Below are 17,474 nucleotides of genomic sequence, written 5' to 3'. Positions count from 1 at the left end.
CTTTGGGCTGGAGGCAGGCCTGCTCGGGGCGCCTGGGCTCTGCCTCCAGCGAACTCTGACCCTGGCCAGCCTGCCACACCCTAGTTCCCCGTCTGTTCAGCAAGGGACACGATGGAGCCCTGACATAGGCCGGCGGCCGCCAGGGAGCCCTGAATGCTCAGCGCAGGCACAGCGTAAGAGCCAGCAGGATGCAGGAGACAGGCCCTCACTCTCCCTGCCTTGTGACCGTCGGTCCTGTGGGCTCAAACGGGATGGATGAAGGGCCCACGTGGTGTGAGTCCTGCTTTCCAGGTACCCCGGGGGCCCTCTGATGGTTCCCCTCCCCACACACCCTCCTGGGGTCTGCTTAGCCGAGAGGGGAGACTGAGGCCTGACGTGGGCAGGGCCACCTCGCAGAGCAGTGTTGTGGCAGGTCTTCTTGAACCCTCAATAGGTCCCCCTTTTATAGACGAGGGGCCTGAGGCCGAGCTCAGTGACTTGCCAAGGTCAGCAGCAAGGCTGCAGCTGAGCCCCTGCTTTCTCACCTCAGCCCTTGTTAACAAGCCTTCAGCCACTGGCCACCGTCCCCCAAGGTGATGGGGGCCCCGTAGCCTCAGCCCAGGTTCCCCGCCTTCCTGGGCCTCAGTTCACACATCGGTGAAACGCGACAATGGTGCCCGCCCCCTGAAGCTGCCGTGAGGCTCCTAGTCTTGGACGTAATGTGCACGGCCCACGGTAAGTGCTCAGAAATACTAGCTGTGTGAGCAGGAGTCTTGAAAACACTGGCATCACTGTTTGGATCTAGTGTGAGCCTCGGGCCCACCCGCTATGGGCACCCCAGGGCCACGTGGCCATAAAGTAGCTCCCCTCCTGCCCTCACCATTGCCCGAGACCGCCAGAGGTGCACCCTGCACGGATCTGGCTGAGGAAGCCGTCTGAGCTGCCAGCAGGCCAGTCACCTCCCTGCTGTGCCTCAGTTTTCTGCTCTGTAAAATGGGATAATAGAAGACCTCTGGCCGTGCACCTGTAAGCACTCGGTCAAGCGACCATCCCAGAAAGTCGAGGTGCACAGATGCTCCTAGTCCGTCTCCGGCCCAGGTCTCACCCTGCTGGCACCGCACGTGGGCCACTGGCTTTAAATAAAGCATTTATTGATTAGTAGAAGCTTAAACAGTTTGCATAATATTTTCAATACAAGATTTGAGAAGGATGATTGGAAAACCACAAAAGAAGGCACCAGAGGAGAGCATCTTCAGACGGATCGTGTTGGTAAAAGAGGTTAGTGAGGCATTAAGTTTAGGGCTTGGGGGACTGGAGGGGGGTGGTCCCTGAGCTCCAGCCAGCGCTGCACGTCCCGTGGGTCCCAGGGCCCAGTCTAGGAAGGAGATCGAGGGGATGGGGAGGATGCAGGGCTGGGATGGGGTTGAGGGCCCTGAAGAACTCGGTTTCTGCCCTGCCCACCCTCCCCTCAAAGCAGCAGGGGAAGGGGGTCTGGGAGGTCCCAGCCCCTGGGGATGGTCTCGGCTTGACCCTCACCCCGGGCAGGGGGATGGCTGGGCCCCACGTGACTCATGAGGACATTTGAAGAGTCCTGGAGTTCTCAGGGTGGGGTGACTGGAAACTCAGAGCAGCAGGGGCCGAGCCCCAGCCTGACCCCAAAGCTCAGTGGTGCCCTGGGGGGCCTCGGCCCATCCCCCGGCCCCTCAGGAGCCCCGCAGCCCCCCGGGAGGACAGCCGTACCTTGGAAGTGGCCTGCGGAGTCCACACCCACCCAGCCCTGACACTGAGCAACGTGCCACCGCCCCCCACCCCAGCCCAGGGGGCCAGAGGGACTCCGGAGACTGGACCCCAGCAAGTGGGGGGGGGGGGGGCAACGGCCCACTTCCAGCAACCATCCATTGCCACCGCGCCCGCCCTCCCAGCAGTACCTCTGCAGAGGTCACGCCCTCCTTCCCTCAGACAGCTGGTCCTCTCCCCAGACCAGCCCATTCCAGGCCTTTCTTGTTCTCTCCTCAGGCCCACGGCCCCACCCCACTCCGGAGGCAGCCCTCCCCCAGCCTGAAGGCCCCCTCCTTGCACATCCCCTCACCCGGGGCGGAACAGCAAGGCCAGTATCCACTCCAAAACTGGCCTCTGGGGCCCAGCCGGGAGGAGGGAGGGGCGGGGCCGAGACGGGCCTCAGCGCTCCGTCTTCCTGGCTCCAGCGAGCCCCTGGGTGAGAGGAGAGGAACCAGGGGCTCTGTGTCACAGCAGATGCTACTCTTACCGCCCTCTTCCCAAGGACGGCAAGGTCCACGAGGGAAACGGGCCACGGAGGCAGGGCAGGGAGGGCGGGCTCGGGGCCCCAGGGCTGCCGCGTGCTCCCAGCCCCTCCGCTGTGCTCTGCCCCCAGCAGGAGGAGGAAAGCCGAGATCATCCCACAGAAAACAGACCGACCAAGCGTGACCGAACCCAGTAAAGTGACTCAGGTGGGCCCGTCCCCGCCCAGCCCCAGAGGTGCCACACCAGCCCGGCCCCATCCCCACCGGAAAGGCACAGCTCCAGCGCTCCCCACCCGGAGCCGAGCCTTCCAGCGCCTCGGAGGGAGTGGCCCGTGTGCCACGTCCAACAGAAGCTCGGGGGCGACTGGCCTAGAACTCAGTCTGCACCCCTGCACCGTCCTCGGTGGTGGTATGGATCGGGGGGCGGCCGCCAGGGCCGGACACCTGCTCCCCGGTCTCCTGGTCACTGGGCTTGGGAGGCTCGAGGTCCGAGGCCTTTCCAGGCGGGAGCTGCCGGAGGGGTGAGGCAGGCGGTGAGGCGGCCTCAGGGGCCGCCCCGGGCTGGGGGCTCTCCTGGGCGGGGGCCCCATTGAGGAGGGGGCCGGCCAGCGGGGGGCTCTCGGCCTGCAGATCCCGGGCCAGGAGGCCATGGAGCTGGGTGATGCTGTCTGCGGACGCGGGTGATAGCGGCTCAGGGACAGCCTCGAAGGGCAGCCCCGCCTCCTCGTCCTGGACCACGGACACCACCTGCTTGGCACGCCGGCGCTTCTCCGAGAGGGTGGCAGCTTCCGGGATCCCGGGGCCGCCGGGGTCCTCAGCGCTGTCACTGCTGCCTCTGTACTCCTCGCCCCAGTCGATGGGCACGCCCTCGGCCAGCAGGTGCAGATTGGGGTCGCTGTTGTGCATGACCACGCTGTCGCGGTACAGGTTGTGCTTCCTCTGCACGGCGGCCTCCTTCACAGCTACAGGACGAGAGGGCGGCGGCGGGACGTCTACCACGGGGCTGACGGCCGCCAGCGCGCCCCACGCCGTGCCCTGCATCATCCCCCGGAGGCCTCCCTCGGCCTGAGTGGGTGCTGTGACCGGGACGAGGCTTACTTCAGGCCTCAAGGCCGGGAACAGGGGCTGTGGCCCTACACCCTGTCACTCACCTGATGCTCCCCAAAACGTCGAGGACCCACAAACAAACTAAGGTACAGGGATGCGACGCTACCCTCCTGGGGCCGCACCCCAGCCCACGGCGTACGTCTTCTCTTCTCTTTGTAGCTTAGCTGACCCCACCAGGAAGACCTCTGGGCGGCCACCTCCACCACCCTCCGGGGAGTAAGGGTCCCAACGGCAGCAGCACCCCCCCACCCACCCAGCTCCGTAGCCAGCCCCAGGGGGCCGGGAGGCACGCACCCTGCAGGATGTCCTTCATGACCGTCTGCAACACCACCTCCTCGTACGTGTTCTCCACCAGGATGAACCTGGCAAAGTCCTCGAATATCAGCTCCTGGAACCGGGACAGCTCCTGCCAGGCAGAGAGAGGGGTGGCCAGGGCTGTTGGTCAGGCCCAGGGCTGGGCTGGGGAGGGGGAGGGGGGGTGCACTCACCGACTTGCAGGTGGGCGCCAGCTTCTTGAGCAGGAACGGGATGGTGATCTGCAGCAGAGCTTCCCGGAAAAAGCGCTTCCGCACGGTGCTGCTGTCATAGTCGTATTTCTGCCAGGAAAGAGGGGGCCGGGCCGAGGGAGGCTCTGGGTCAGGGAGCTCCACCGGCCCCTGGTCTGAGCCGAGCTCCCGCCTCCGCCTCCCCCTGGGTGGAGGGCGGGGCCTGGCCGGGCGGCTCACCTTGAGCACCCGCTCCAGGATGCGCTGGATGGACTTGCACAGCTCCTCCTTGGTGGGCCCCTTGCCCAGCTCCTGGTGCAGGAGGGTCTCGAAGGTGTACACGGCGTTGTCCATTTGCTGCCGGCGGGGCAGAACACGGGGCACGTGAAAGGGGAGCCCGCCGGGAGGAGGGGGCGCCTGTGTGCTCAGCTGCCCGTTCACTCGCTCGCCCCTGTACCGAGTGTCTGGTGTGCTGGCCCAGGGCCGGCACCGGGGCCAGTCCCTGCCTCAGGGAAACAAGAGGCCCTGGGCCCTGGGGGAAGGGGCTCAGGGAGCAAGGAGGGCCTCCCCGAGGAAGGGGTCTCTGAGACCCGAAAGATGAGTCTGAATCAGCCCGGTGGAGCAGTGCCCAAACAGGCCCGAGAGCAGAGAGGGCGCCGGGGCCGAGTGCGGCTGCAGCGGGACCCGTGAGGAGGACGGGGAGGAAGACCACAGGGGCAGGGCCTCTTCCCCGGGAGCTGGGGCCCTGGGGACGGCGGGTGCGGGGCAGCTGGGGTAGCACCCTGGGCTCACCTCACGCATGAGGATCTGGGCTCGCTGCTTGAACACAGACGTGCTGGACACGTCGAAACGCTGCTGCAGCCCATCGAGCCGCAGCGGCTCCATCTTCTCATAGCAGCTCTGCATCTTGAGGGGGTGGTAGGCCAGCTGGGACAGCTTCTCCATGTACTGCAGGGAGGCAGAGACACGCAGGACCTGAGCTGGGGCCGCCAGAGCAGCCAGGCAGCCCCCCAGCCCCTGGGCCCTCGGGGTCCAGGCCCTGGGGCTGGCACCCGGGAAGGCCAGCCGGGGGTGGTGGTCACAAGGGCAAGCGCTGGAGGACCCGGCCCAGGAAGCGTGAGGATCTGAAGGCAGGAGTGGGGTCCGGCAGCACAGCGTGTGGGGAGAGGCCAGCCCTGCACTGGGTGACCTTGGGCAAATTGCTCACCTTCTCTCAGCCTCCAAATCAGGAGATGGTTTTTCATGATCTTTAAGATCTTGTATGGCTCTCAAACTCTATGATTATTATTGTCAATGGACTCCTCAGTTTGGGGTGTAGGAGAGGCTAAGATTACAGGGCCAGTTCTACCTGCACCTGAGTTATGGGGGGTTCCAGGCAGCCAACTACCCCAATATGGGGCCTGTGGAAGACCGTTCACTCCGAGAACCAGAGAACCCAGAAGTGAGGGGGGCTGGCTCCGTTTGTGGGGTGCACGAAACGGCTTCTGTGTACTCGCCCGGCCCCTTGGTCTCCCGCAGACCCTCAGTTCACAGGTTATGCCCCAGAGGCGAGCGGCCAGCCCTGATCACAGTGAGGGCGTGACCCAAACCCAAACCCGGGGCCAGTGCCTGGCTCACCTCGCCCAGCTTGTCGATGCCGCCCTCGTTGATGACGTTCAGGTTCATGTCGGTGACCTCCTTGAAGAAGACGTCCCGCACTTCGGTGAAGCCCTGGCTGGTGGGCACCATCAGGGCCTCCAGGATGGACGGGATATAGGGCTGGACGTGATTCCGGACACACACCTCCGCCTTGGGGAGGATGGAGGCTGCACCGAGGGAGCTGGTTAGCAGGTGGCACCCCCGGTAGCAACTCCCGCCATCCCAGGCCCCCAGGCTCGAGGCAGGCTGTCGTATGATTCTTAAAAGAAAACCACTGGTGACAACAATAGCACACTGAAGGATTCTTGAGGAACAGCTGATAATGCAGCACACATAACGGCGAGTTCTGAGACTGGACCCTGATGTTCCTGAAACTGTGATGGCAAGACACTAAGAAAACTGCTAGAGTAAAGCTCTCTAGGTTGGCAGTTTTTCTGCTTAGCCAGAGGAAGAGAACTCACCTTTGGGGGTCTTGCTCCTTCATTTAAAAAAAAAAAAAAGAAAGAAAAACACTTCAGTGGCTTCCATGAGCCTCTCTGGGTTTTGCAAACCCCGATTCTGCTCTGGAATGGTGTGGCCTGACTCAGCCCAGCTATGGAAAAGGCTGCTTCCCTGTGGGCAGGGACCGTCTCCAAGACACTCTGACCAAGGCATTTTTTTAGCCACGGGGTGTTGTGACGTCCGTCCTTCTCCCCTGCCCAGCTAACATTATTTGCTCCACGCAATAAATGTCAACTCTCGGGGTCCTCCCCAGCTCACGGGGAGTACAGCTGTTAGAGACTAACCCTCGGGCAACCGACGACAGTCACACCTGTGGCCAGCGTGTGATGGACGACAGGTGAGGGAAGGGGTCCCAGCAGGCTCAGAATAGAAGGGAGCATCAGCTGCCCAGGGAAAGGCTGGCTGAATGCGAATCACCAGAGTCAAGCTGATGTCGCTAAAAACGACACATGGTAGATCTGATAACCAAAGATGAACGGAAAGAAGGCTGAACCTCCTCGATGTCATTTAGGTCACCGAGATCTGAGGCTATAGAACTAACAGCTGGCAAACAACTCACAGGGGTTGGAAGAACAATGCTGCCGATCTGATTCGGGTGTTTTAAAAATAATCAACGAATCAAGTCATTCCTGTGAAATGCAAACGGATCCCTGAAACAGGCAGGAGGGATGCCCTGACCCCGGAGGGCAGGTGGTCCCAGCACGTCCACCAAGTGATGACAGCCCTAGCGGGTGGCCCGCCTACCTCGGATCTTGCTGGCCAGATGCTCCTTGGAGGTGATGATCTGGTCCATGTCGGTGCGGATGACCGCCTCCATGGCCGGCCGGGCCCGCTGCAGCTTGAACAGCACGGCCTCAAAGCGTGCCTTGGCCTGCTCAAACACCATGCGGTACACGGCGTCCGAGATCTGTGGGCGGGGCGGAGGTGTCAGCGCCAGGCTGAGGGTGCCAGGCAGCTGCGGGCCCCCAAGCCCTGCTCCCAACCCCAGGCCTGCCCACCTGGATCCACTGCCGCTGTCGCTCCTGCGGTTTCCCCTTCAGCCGGGGGGCGAGCTCTGCCTTCAGCTCAGGGCCCAGCTCCTCCATTACCAGGTTGCTCAGGATCTAGGACCGGGAGGCACGGGCCGGGGCAGGGGTTGGAGCATGCCCGGCCCCCTCCATGTTCCGGCCAGCCCGGCCACTCAAGCCCCCCCTCCAAAAGCTGCTCTTCGCTCCACGTCTCCACTGCCCTCCCTCCTGGGCATCATTCCCACAGGTGCCGGCTTACCTGCTTGGGTGTCCTGGAGGGGCCCCACCTCAGGACCCTTGCACATGCTGCCACCCTGTCCGGAATACCGCCCCCTGCCCCCCCTTGCCTGCACATGGAAGTGTGTGCATTTACTTGTCAAACGTCTGTTTCTCCTTCTAGACAGCTCCCTGAGGGCCAGGACCGCGTCCCTCTTACAGTGCACCCCAGCACCTAGTCCAGGGTCGGTGCTCAGTTAACGACTGAACAAAATAACAAGTAGCTCCCCCTGCGGGATCCATCTCGGCCTCCACCCGTCCGAACCTGCAGCCACTGCTCCAGAGCCCTGCCTGTGGGCCCGCGCTGACCTGCACAGCCTCCCCGCCAGCCTCCCTGGCCTCACCTGCACCTCGTTGCCACACAGCATCTCCCAGGTGCCATATAGCTCCTTGGACTGGCGGTACATGCGGATGGCGTCAGTGAATGCGGGGCCCTCCACCTTGGAGTCCTCGGGGATCCCTGCCCGGGACAGGGATGGAGAGAGGAGGTCGGTAGGATGGCCCGTGCCCTCCGCCGAGACCAATGGGTTGACTGCCCAAACTCCCCCCACCTCTGACCCCCACGGCTCTTGTGGTAACAGCATCAGGAGTAGTTGCAGTGATGGTAACGATGATGACCCGCCAACGGCAGTGGACAGTAAGACAAGGGCTTACAGCAAGACAGCCCTCCTCCGTATCCTCCTCATCTCATCTCCTTCAATCCTCCCAACCAGCCCAAGGGGTGGGCACTGTCGTTTCCTCTGCTTCTCCAGATGAAGAAACAGGCTCCGAGGTCGGGCCACTGCCGAGGGCCTGAGGCCAGCGAGCAGCCGAGCCAAGCCCAGAAGCCACCACCACCGCCGAGGAGAGGCCGCCCAGCATGGCAGGCAGCGTGCCGGAGGCGCCCAGACACCCTCCCTCCGTCGGGGCCTGCCGACCTGCCCTGCAAAGGGCTAGACAGCAAACGGTCTCAGCTCCGTGGGCCAGACGATCTCCGTCCCGGCCATTCGGCCTGCCGTTGGAGCAGGAAAGCAGCCGCGGGCAGCGTGTGAACAAACGAGCCGATAAAACTGGATTTATTAAAATGGGCGGTGAGCCCAATTTGGCTCACGGGCCATAGTTTGCACAGGCTCGTTGCAGGTCATTGAACCCTAAGGGACCTCAGTTCTCCCTTCTGAATAGCGGGAGCGATGACCGGCCTGGCCTCACACCCCCACCGTGGGGCTGCAGGGACCACAGTGGGAACTGGGAAGGCAGGGCCCGGGAGCAGGCCCCGGCGGGCACCACGTCGCACTTTTATCAGTAACCGCGGCCACGGACGGCTCCTGCTGCCCTGGGTCTGCCTGGCTCACCGCCGTGCATCCAGGGGACTGGAAATACCATTTCTCACTTTTGTCACCGATGGTGGCGGTGGTGGCCCGGATGAGTCTGCCCACCTCCCCCGTGCTGGCGAGGGGGTCAGTGACCAAGGCGTGGGCCGCAGACTGGGTGCCGGGGAGGCGGGCTGCAGGAAGTCGCCACATCTGACTTCAGGACGAACGTGGTTAAACGCCCCGCAGCCGGGCAGCTGGCGGCTACCCTGGCCGCGAGCCCCTGACTGCTGCGTCCCCAGAGCCAAGGGAAGGGGAAATGGCAGCCCGTGCCTCCGAAACCCCGACCTCCACTGCAGTGACTACGGGCTGAGTCACTCGCCCAGAGAAGAAGCCCTTCTTTGGCGTGGGGAGTACCCCTCCCCTCCACATCCACTGGCCCAGGAATCACACTGCCTGGCGGGGCTGGAAGAGAGCTCAGAGGTGGGGAAACTGAGGCCCAGCCCCAGCCCTGCAGTGGCAGCTCCGTGGACTGGGATGGGGGCGTGAGGGGCGTCTCGCCCTGCGTTTCAGGGACCTGAGATGAGGCAGTGACGGGGGCAGAGCGGGGGTGTCCCAGCTGGGGTGCCGCGCAGAGCCCCGGGGTGGGTGCTGCCCAGCTGGGCCAGGGGAGGAAGCCCCTCAGGCTGAAGGAGGGGCACCGTCTCCCAGAGACCAGGTTTTGCCTAGAACAATCCAGCCATGCGTTCGTCGTGTGCAGCCTTTCTCACACTGGGACATTTACAGTCTGCGGACGGCGAGCCGGGGGTGCCCGGCAGGGTCGCTCGCCAGAGGGTTGGGCGGCAGGAAGGAGGCCGCCGAGGCCCCGGGCTCTGGCCAATCAGACGTGCGGCCTCAGACCCTACTCTGCACGCCGGGTGGCCGGGTCAAAAGGGAGGGTCACCCCTCCCGAGCTCTTCCCCTGAGCCTGGCTGTTTGTTAGGGGCTGAACTGTGTCCCTTCAAAGTCCTACGCTGAAGTCCTGACCCCCAGCGCCCTCAGAACGTGACTGACTGGACGCAGGGACTAGAGAGGTGATTAAGTTCAAACGAGGGGCTGAGGCTCGGCCCGGATCCCGTACGTGTGACCGGTGTCCTCAGAAGAAATCTGCACAAACTGCGCACACAGAGGGGGGACTGCGTGAGGACACGGGAAGACGGCCGCTGCCTGCTGGTCAAGGAGAGACCTCGGAAGAAAACAGACCTGCTGACACCCGGATCTCGGGCTTCCAGCCTCCAGAATTGTGCAAAAATAAATTTCTGCTGTTGAAGCCGCCCAGTCTGTGGCCCCGTGTTACAGCCGACTAAGGCTGAGACCGCGCACGCATTCCCTCGCCTAATCCCCAGACGGCTCCCAGAGGGACAGCTGTCCTCAGCCCCCCTCTCCCCGACGAGGAAACGAAACGGGCTCAGGGAGGCGAAGTCACTGGCTCGAGGCCACACCGCTAGGGAACAGCGGCCCCAGGGCCTGAGCCCAGACCGGGGGGGACTCTAGCGGGACCTGGAGACTTCCTGCCCGTGGGGTCCTCAGGGTCAGGCTGAGAAAAGAAGCTACATTCCTCAGGCCCGGGCAGCAGGCAGAGGGGGACGGCGGTCAGACAGGAAGAGGCCTTGACCTCTGCACCCCAGGCCCAGCCCGAGGGGGCAGCTCCGTGCCCGCTGCCTCTTGCTGCCCCAGCTGCTCCGGGAAGGCAGGATGTGGGCGGGGGCCGGACGAACTGTGTCCACCCAGCTCGGCCTCCTTCCCCAGCCACCCCCCACTTCCTGGCAGCCCCCAGAGTGAGCAATTCCAGGCCCAGCCCCCGAGGAAGCTGAGAACTTTCCCACAGTCCTCAGGGTGGAGGAAAGGCTCCTCTACAACCGCCCTGTCGGCTCCCAACACCTTGCGGCCGCAGGACGCCTCTCCCCCCGACCCCAGCAGCTCTCCCCGGCCTCCCCTCCTGCCCACAGGACCCACACCCACACCCCTCAGCCTCCTGGCTGAGCGCTCGCTATGTGCTAGGCACGGAGCCAGGAGCTCTACCCAGCCCAGCTCATGTATTCCTCCCCACGATCCAGCAAAGTTTATCACAACTGCCACTGGGCGCACGGGGAAGCGAGCGAGCGGCGGCTCTTCCCCACCTGGTCTGTCCCCACCCGGACTGGCCTGGGGTCACGTGGCCAGGTCTGCCATTAGCCTTGGAAACCTGGAGAGGGAGGAGCTGGGCCAGGGAGGGGGGAGGAGGAAGAGGAGGAGGGCGGAAGGAGGAGGGACAGTGCCCCAGGCCAGGCAGCCGGAGCCCGGATCGCCCCGGCCCAGTCCTGGCCCCTCAGCCCCCGGGGACCTGGGAACAGGAGGCTCTTTGTGGGCGGCAGGGGCTGGCCTGACTGAAGACCTGGTTCCTGCCGCCCGGCAGATTCCAGCCGGGGCAGAGGCAGCCCTGGAGAGCGGAGAGGACAGGGGACAGGTGGGGTGAGAGCCCAGTCACCGCACGGCCGCCTCCAGGCGTGGGGGCCCCCTGTCCATCCACCGGGTGGAGCTGCGCCCAAGGCATGCCGGGCGGGGAGAGCAGGGCAGAGGCAAGGGCAGGGCGGGGGCAGCGGCCTCCCTCTGCTGCCGGGAGGCCAGGGCACCGGGAAGGAACTTCATTCAGGGTCCGGGCCGGGGCTGCTCCTCCCGTAAGGGCAGAAAGCGCCCCTCATGCCCCACCCCCCCCCACCCCCGGCTGAGAGACAATCACAAGCCTTTTTTGATCAAACTCCTTAAAGCCCTACGAGGCCCTCCAGGCCTGAGCCCAGTGCCCCCTCCAGGCACCGCCTCCCCACTTCAGGGCCTGCGCTTCCTCCTCTAAACTGCCCACACCCCTGGGCCTTCCTTCTCGCTCGCTGCGACCTCCGTCTGGAACTCACCTCCCTCTGCCTTAGAACTGTTCATCCTCCAGGTCTCAGCTGAACCCCGGCCTCCTCAAGGAAGCCGCCCTGATCTACCCCTCCCCCCACACAGGATCAGCACCCCCAGTACACACACACACTCCAGGTTCCCAGGTGGCTCCCACCCAGCACAGCTGTGCTGGACCTCACCCCCTGGGGTCCTCATCTGTTTAACATCTGTCTCCCCACCAGGCTGCCGGCAGCACGGGGACAGGGACCCTGTCTCGCTTCCTTGCTGCATCCTCAGTGCCCAGCCCTGGGTCTGGCTCAGAGCCATTAAGAGGTTTGGTAAATGAATGAGTGAACTGGAAGAGACCTTGTAACTTTACAGATGAGGACAATGAGGGCCTGAAGGAGGAAGGGAACGTCGCAGACTATGGTACAGCACAGGCCAGCGATAAGAAAGAGAGGATGCCCCCAAAAAACCTTTACCAAGCATTGAGCGGATTCTCACTGTGAATCCTCGCAAACCCTCGGAGACACAGGAGAGATTATTATCCCCATTTTACAGAGGCTTCAAAAGGTAAGCTGGCCTCCTAAGGTCGTGTTGCCGGAAAGTGGCAGAATCAGGAATTTTATTCTGTGACCCAAGGGCTCAACAACTGCGTCCCTCTGAGAACGAGATCCCCAATTCTTTTTCAGTGCATCACAGAACTGTTTTCACCGAGGAAGAAGGGGAAGGGCAGCAGGACAGTGGTTTCTAACAACCCCGGAAGGAAAAGCAGAACAGCTCATAGAGCAGGGTTGCCACACCGCACTCAGCCACTAGGTGTCCCCGCTGAGCACATAGTCCAGGGAACCGCCCCTCCCCCCGCTCCCGGCTCCGGGCGCCTAGAGGCAGCTCACCGTTGTTGCAGTGCCGGACGCAGTCCTGCAGGACAGCCTGCCACTTGTCCTGCTCGGCTTCCGTCATCATGCAGAAGTAGTAGTGGCGCGCAGAAGGGTGCCAGAGGATGAGCGGGAACTGCGTGGGGCACTTGAGGACGGGGGCCGTGCCCGATTTGGACGTGGTCCCTGTGGAGACGGTGCCCTCTGAACAGCTGCCCTCTGTGGCTTCCCTCGGCCAGAGGACGCCAGCAGCTGACCCCTCGCCCTACCACGAGGGGCAGGCTCAGGTCCAGAGAGGGCTGGCCTGGCCTGGGGTGACCAGAGAGTCAGTGGGGAGGCCACTTCCTTCTCTCTTGCTCCACAGCCTGGCTAAAGGAATGTCAGACTCCCCCAGCACCATTTCTCAGAGCTGGTAATGCAGCCACCTCCCTGGGGTCAGGTTCTAAACTCTGTGCACGAGGCACAAATAACACAGGGTCAGAGGCCTCAGGATCAAAGGCCAAGCATTACCTTCTTGGGTTTCCCTTCAAATTTCAGCAGCAGAGGCCAAAGTGTGGCTTAAATGTCCAAGGCGGGGAGGGAGATATGGGTGTGGGAGATAGAGAATAAATAAAAGGGGATTTTTCTCTCTCTATTTTGTCCGCATGGATATTCGAGATCCAGCGAGATAAGTGGTCCTGGGCTGTGACCTTGCCACTCCTGTTAATAACAGGACAATGGCAGTTCTTCTCTGGGCCCTGGCTCTGGGTCCCTGCGCTCGGCTCAGCACACACGGCACCTCGTAGGGTCTACATAACACCCCAAGGGCAGCGCTCTCAGTGCAGGGGCTGGAATCCGGGAAAGCCAGACTCCAGCTGAGCCCTCCACCACCAAGTCCCACACAAGGGTGAAAGCTGCCCCCACAGGCCCAGCATATCTCCCTTACCCCTTGGTCTCCCTGGGATCATCTAAGAGGCAGATGTCATCCCACAAGGTTTCTGGGTGTCTCTGATGGGGTGGGGTCGCCTAGGATAGCTCCTTACAAATGCAGTACTGACTCAGCAGTTTACAGATTGGGGCACCTGGCTCATCTTCTCCTGGAAGCCTCTCAGGGACCCAGGGAAGAGGCAGGGTAGAGAGAGGTCTCCCTGCACAGCTGTGATCTCCAGGCTCAGGAAGCAGGGGCTCGGGTGGGACGACCCCAATTCACTGTGTGGCCACAGGAAAACCCCTCTCAGGCCTCCCTTTGGAGGCTCAGGTTGTGCTGGGCACCTGCTGCTAGCTCTAGGCCCAGCTGGTCTTCCTGCAGATGTTGAGCCTGGAGCTCCAGGATGACCGGCACCCTCTCCCCTGGCCAAATCCCTGGGTGCTTCGCCTGGGATGGGTGGTCCTTTACCTGGTAAGGAGTTGCCAACAAGCTCCAGGTACTGGTCCAAGGAGGTGAGAATTTTGTAGCCCGCACTGTTGATGACAGCTCGGGGGGGGACCTGCCGCTCATAAGCCTGAGGAGGGGGCAGAGAGAGGTCCCTGGGGGTTACGTGTGTGGCCAAGCCCCACCCCCGTCTCCATCCCTGGCTCCAGGGCCCCATTCAAGTGTTGCCTGCCCAAGTCAGCGAAGAGGAAGAGGAGAAGGAAGAAGGGGAGGAGGGGGAGAGAGGGGAGTTTGACCACCACCATCACTAGAGGCAACACGGTGTAGTGATCTGGACCCAGGGTCTGGGCTCAAATCCCGACTCCACTGAGTACCGTCTGTGCGATGCCAAGGATAAGCACCTCCTTTGCTTTCGTTTCCTCATCTATAAAACCAGCGTAATAACAGTTCCTACCTCACAGGGCTGCATGAGGACCCAGGGAGATAATCCACATAACGTATAGCACAGTGCCTGGCACAGCAAGGGCCAGGAAGCGCCGCTAAGGTGACTGTATTATTATCACCACTGCACCTATGGTCTCTACGAGCAGCAGCTACCACTAGCCAAGCGTTCATTACATATCAGTCACCCTGCTACGGTCTCTGCATGCTTCATCTCACAGAATTCTCACAAGCCAGAGGTGGGCACCATTATTAACCCCAAGTTCACATCGCTGGTAAGGCAGCCAACCTGCATGCAAACCTGCTCTGTCAGCCCCTGGAGCCCAGGGTCTTTGAGCATTTCCCTGAACTGCCCACTAACCTCCTAAGTCCCCTTGGGAGGAGAATAAGGATTGGGCGCTGCTTTCTTACACCCGTGGGGAGAAAAAATAGTTCTGACGTAGCTCATACAGCAGGGCTGCCATGCTGCACTCAGCCACTAGGTGTCACTACTCAGCACATTTCTTAAGAGTGGCTGGAACCTCCGGGGCAATGATTTTCAAAGCGTGGTCCCTGATTAGCAGCATCAATGTCACCCTGGAACTTGTCAGAAATGCATATTCTTGGCCCCCCTCCAGACCTGAATCAAACTCAGGGTAGGCCCAGCAACCTGGTTTTTTAACAAGCCCTCCCGGTGAGTCTGGTGCATCCCTCAAAACGGAGGGCACTCAAGCCTGTCCTTCAGCTGTTCTGCAGAAATGTTTGGTAGAAGAAGGGTCTGTGGCCCAATCAGGTGGGGCTTCCCTAAGGGCCCAAAGCAGAGGAACAATCGAAGGACAGCCATCCCCTCGCTGCAGGGCACAGAGTTGCAAGTGGGGGGCATCAGGAAGGAAACAGATCGGACCACCCCCCAGGGGTCCTCTGAGGCAGGGAGTGGCCAGTTAGCCGCTGCTGTTGAAGAGCACGGAAGGGAGGGGCTGAGGGGCAGCAGGAAGTCCAGGCAGGAAGGTGGCTGAGGGGGAGGCAGGAGCTGGAAATGGAGAGATTTGGAGGGCCTCGGGGCGGGGGGGGGGGGCAGGAGCCAGCGACGAGTGGCTGATGGGGGGAGAGGCAGAGTGAAAGGGGACCCCAGAGAGCTGGGTGCCTGGATGGATGAAATGCCACTTGGAGAGGGCACGCAGCACAGCAAGGTATGGGGAGGCCGGGCAGGCCGGAAGGGGTGGGCGGGGAGGCTGCTGAGTTTCTGCTGTGGCCCTGGCAACAGCCAGTGGGGGGAGGGGGGAGGGATGCGGGTGGAGGTACCGAGTCTCAGGCTTAGGAATGGGGGGCGTGCAGCATCAACTAGGGTAGAAGACAGCAAGCCGGGGGTGGGGGGGGAGCTGCAGAGAAGGGGAAAGAAGCTGCCTGGCCGGGCCTGGGAGAGGCGGGGGGCTCAGCGGGGGCACCCACAGCTGGGATGCGCTAGGGGCCTCACCACTTTGTTCTCGTAGAGCACCAGCCCGTAGTTGTGCGGCACGAGGCTGAAGCGGTTCCTCCACTTCTTGTTGTCCTCCTGGTACTGGAAGAGGTTCCCCGAGAAGATGACGCGCTCATCCAAGGGCACCTATGGGAGGGAAAGGGCAGGGAGTGAGGCCCAGCACGGGAGTGGGGTCCTCCAGGAAGGTGAGCACGTCCTCCATCCTGACCTCACCAAGGCCTCCGAGGCAGGCCTGCGTGTCACCCATTCGGCAGATGAGGAAAGTGAGGCTCAGGGCAGTGAAGGGGCCCCCCCTGGGGTCCAGGAGGATCAGAGGTGATGCCAGGACTTGAACCCAGGCCAGGCACCACAATACCGGACCCAGACAGAATCCCACCCCATCCCGGCCCTAGGCAGAGACGGCTGCCTCGGGACAGGTCTCCAGAGCACGAGGCAGGCTGCTTCCCCATCCACCCCCACTGCAGCCTGGGCGTGTGACAGTCACTCCAGCCGGGGGGGACATGCCCACCGGCCAGCACCGCTAAGGACCCAGCACCTGGGCCAGTCTCTTTCCAGCTCTGGGCCTGTTTCCCCTTGGGGCAACAGAAACTTGACCACGGTGGCTCCATAGAGCCTCCCCAGCTCCGAAGGCTGACAAGATGGTCTCCATGAATCTGGGTGGGGGAGGAGGGGACCTCAGCCTGGAGGGTTCCCGTCTGACCAGCATCCTGGCGGACTAGTGGCCAGTGTGGGCAGCAGAAACGCCCAGACCTTCCTGCAAAGCCCTGGCTTTGATTCAACCGCTGACTCAGTGAGACTTCAGCCCTGTCACGTCACTTCTCAGAGCCTCAGTTTCCTCATCTGTCAAATGGGACAGTGACAGGACCGACTTCCCCGAGGTATCTCGAGGATTCTGTGCAAAGATCACGCAGGCAGTCGGCACCTGGAAGGCGGTACGATACACGGAGCCACCACGACCACTATCGGGGTTACTGTCAGTGTCATTCTCCAGCTCCTTGGGCTGACTTATTTGGGGAGGGGGAGGGGTGGCCGTCCCTGGACCGAGTGCTTCCTTGCGCACTGGGAAGCTTCAGGAAAGGAGAGACAGAGGCCACAAGGGAGCAGCCCTCCTCCTGGATGGGAGGAGCTCGGGGAGTCAAGTGTTCCTGTTTCTCAGCAGCTTCTATCTGTTCTACAACAAATACGGTGCCTTCGGCAAAAAGAAACATGCATGCTGTGTAACAAAGGGAGAAAGTATTGTCTTAATGGTGCCTGACCCTCCCTGGCTTCCTCGCTCTGCTTCTGGGTCTGCCCAGCAGCGGGAGTCAGAGGTGAGCGGGCCCCCCCGCCAGGCATCCGCACCCTGCAGCCCGCACCCTGCAGCCCTCTCCCTTCACACGCGGCCTCCTCTCCCCAGCAACGCCTCAAGGGGAAATGCCAAAACATTCTTGGAAAATGAGGGCCTATTGTGCTCAAACAATAGGCCCCCGAGAAGACTGCTTCCTACCCAGGGATAAAAATATTTACAGGAAAAGAAAACGGTTCCCCCTACCATGCACCTCCCCCTGCCCCCACATACACACACACACACACACACACACACAGTGGGCTTTGCCCAAGTCACAAAGCCGGGCTCTGCGGTCTATATTTAGACTGGGGCCTACTCTCAACCCAGCTCTTGAATCCCCATCTCTCCTAGAAGGAAAAGAGCAGACAGAGCTCTCCCGACACCCTGCTCAGACCCTCACTCCCACCCCCAGGCCCCTGGTCTGCAGTCCTCCTCTCTGCTTAGAGCCGGAGCCCAGGCTTGGTCAGTGGGAGGCTGAGGGCACAGGCTGACCACCCGGGGGGGGGCCTGCCCGGGCGAGTGGGGCTCAGCAGCGCCCCCAAGTCCACCCCTAGATCCTGGGACAGCCCGTAATGGGGGA

General features: G+C 62.3%; 1 protein-coding gene across 1 annotated transcript in view; it reads right to left on the bottom strand.

Annotated features, from left to right (window-relative positions):
* Window positions 1–1,113: 1,113 nt before the first annotated feature.
* Window positions 1,114–17,474, bottom strand: part of NIBAN2 (niban apoptosis regulator 2) — a 51,867-nt gene continuing 35,506 nt past the window's right edge. Inside the window, exons 3-14 of the mRNA XM_059072578.2 lie at window positions 15,565–15,693; window positions 13,695–13,800; window positions 12,338–12,505; window positions 7,599–7,714; window positions 6,970–7,074; window positions 6,716–6,878; window positions 5,450–5,637; window positions 4,625–4,780; window positions 4,073–4,189; window positions 3,836–3,943; window positions 3,642–3,753; window positions 1,114–3,202 (exon numbers count right to left, since the gene is read on the bottom strand). Of these exons, the coding sequence (XP_058928561.1) occupies window positions 2,610–3,202; window positions 3,642–3,753; window positions 3,836–3,943; window positions 4,073–4,189; window positions 4,625–4,780; window positions 5,450–5,637; window positions 6,716–6,878; window positions 6,970–7,074; window positions 7,599–7,714; window positions 12,338–12,505; window positions 13,695–13,800; window positions 15,565–15,693 (2,061 nt within the window). The 3' untranslated portion in view covers window positions 1,114–2,609. The remainder of the gene's footprint in view (window positions 3,203–3,641; window positions 3,754–3,835; window positions 3,944–4,072; window positions 4,190–4,624; window positions 4,781–5,449; window positions 5,638–6,715; window positions 6,879–6,969; window positions 7,075–7,598; window positions 7,715–12,337; window positions 12,506–13,694; window positions 13,801–15,564; window positions 15,694–17,474) is intronic.

Source organism: Kogia breviceps, chromosome 8, assembly GCF_026419965.1.
Source record: "Kogia breviceps isolate mKogBre1 chromosome 8, mKogBre1 haplotype 1, whole genome shotgun sequence".
Taxonomy (NCBI): domain Eukaryota; kingdom Metazoa; phylum Chordata; class Mammalia; order Artiodactyla; family Physeteridae; genus Kogia; species Kogia breviceps.
This window is presented reverse-complemented; position numbering and strand designations above follow the sequence as displayed.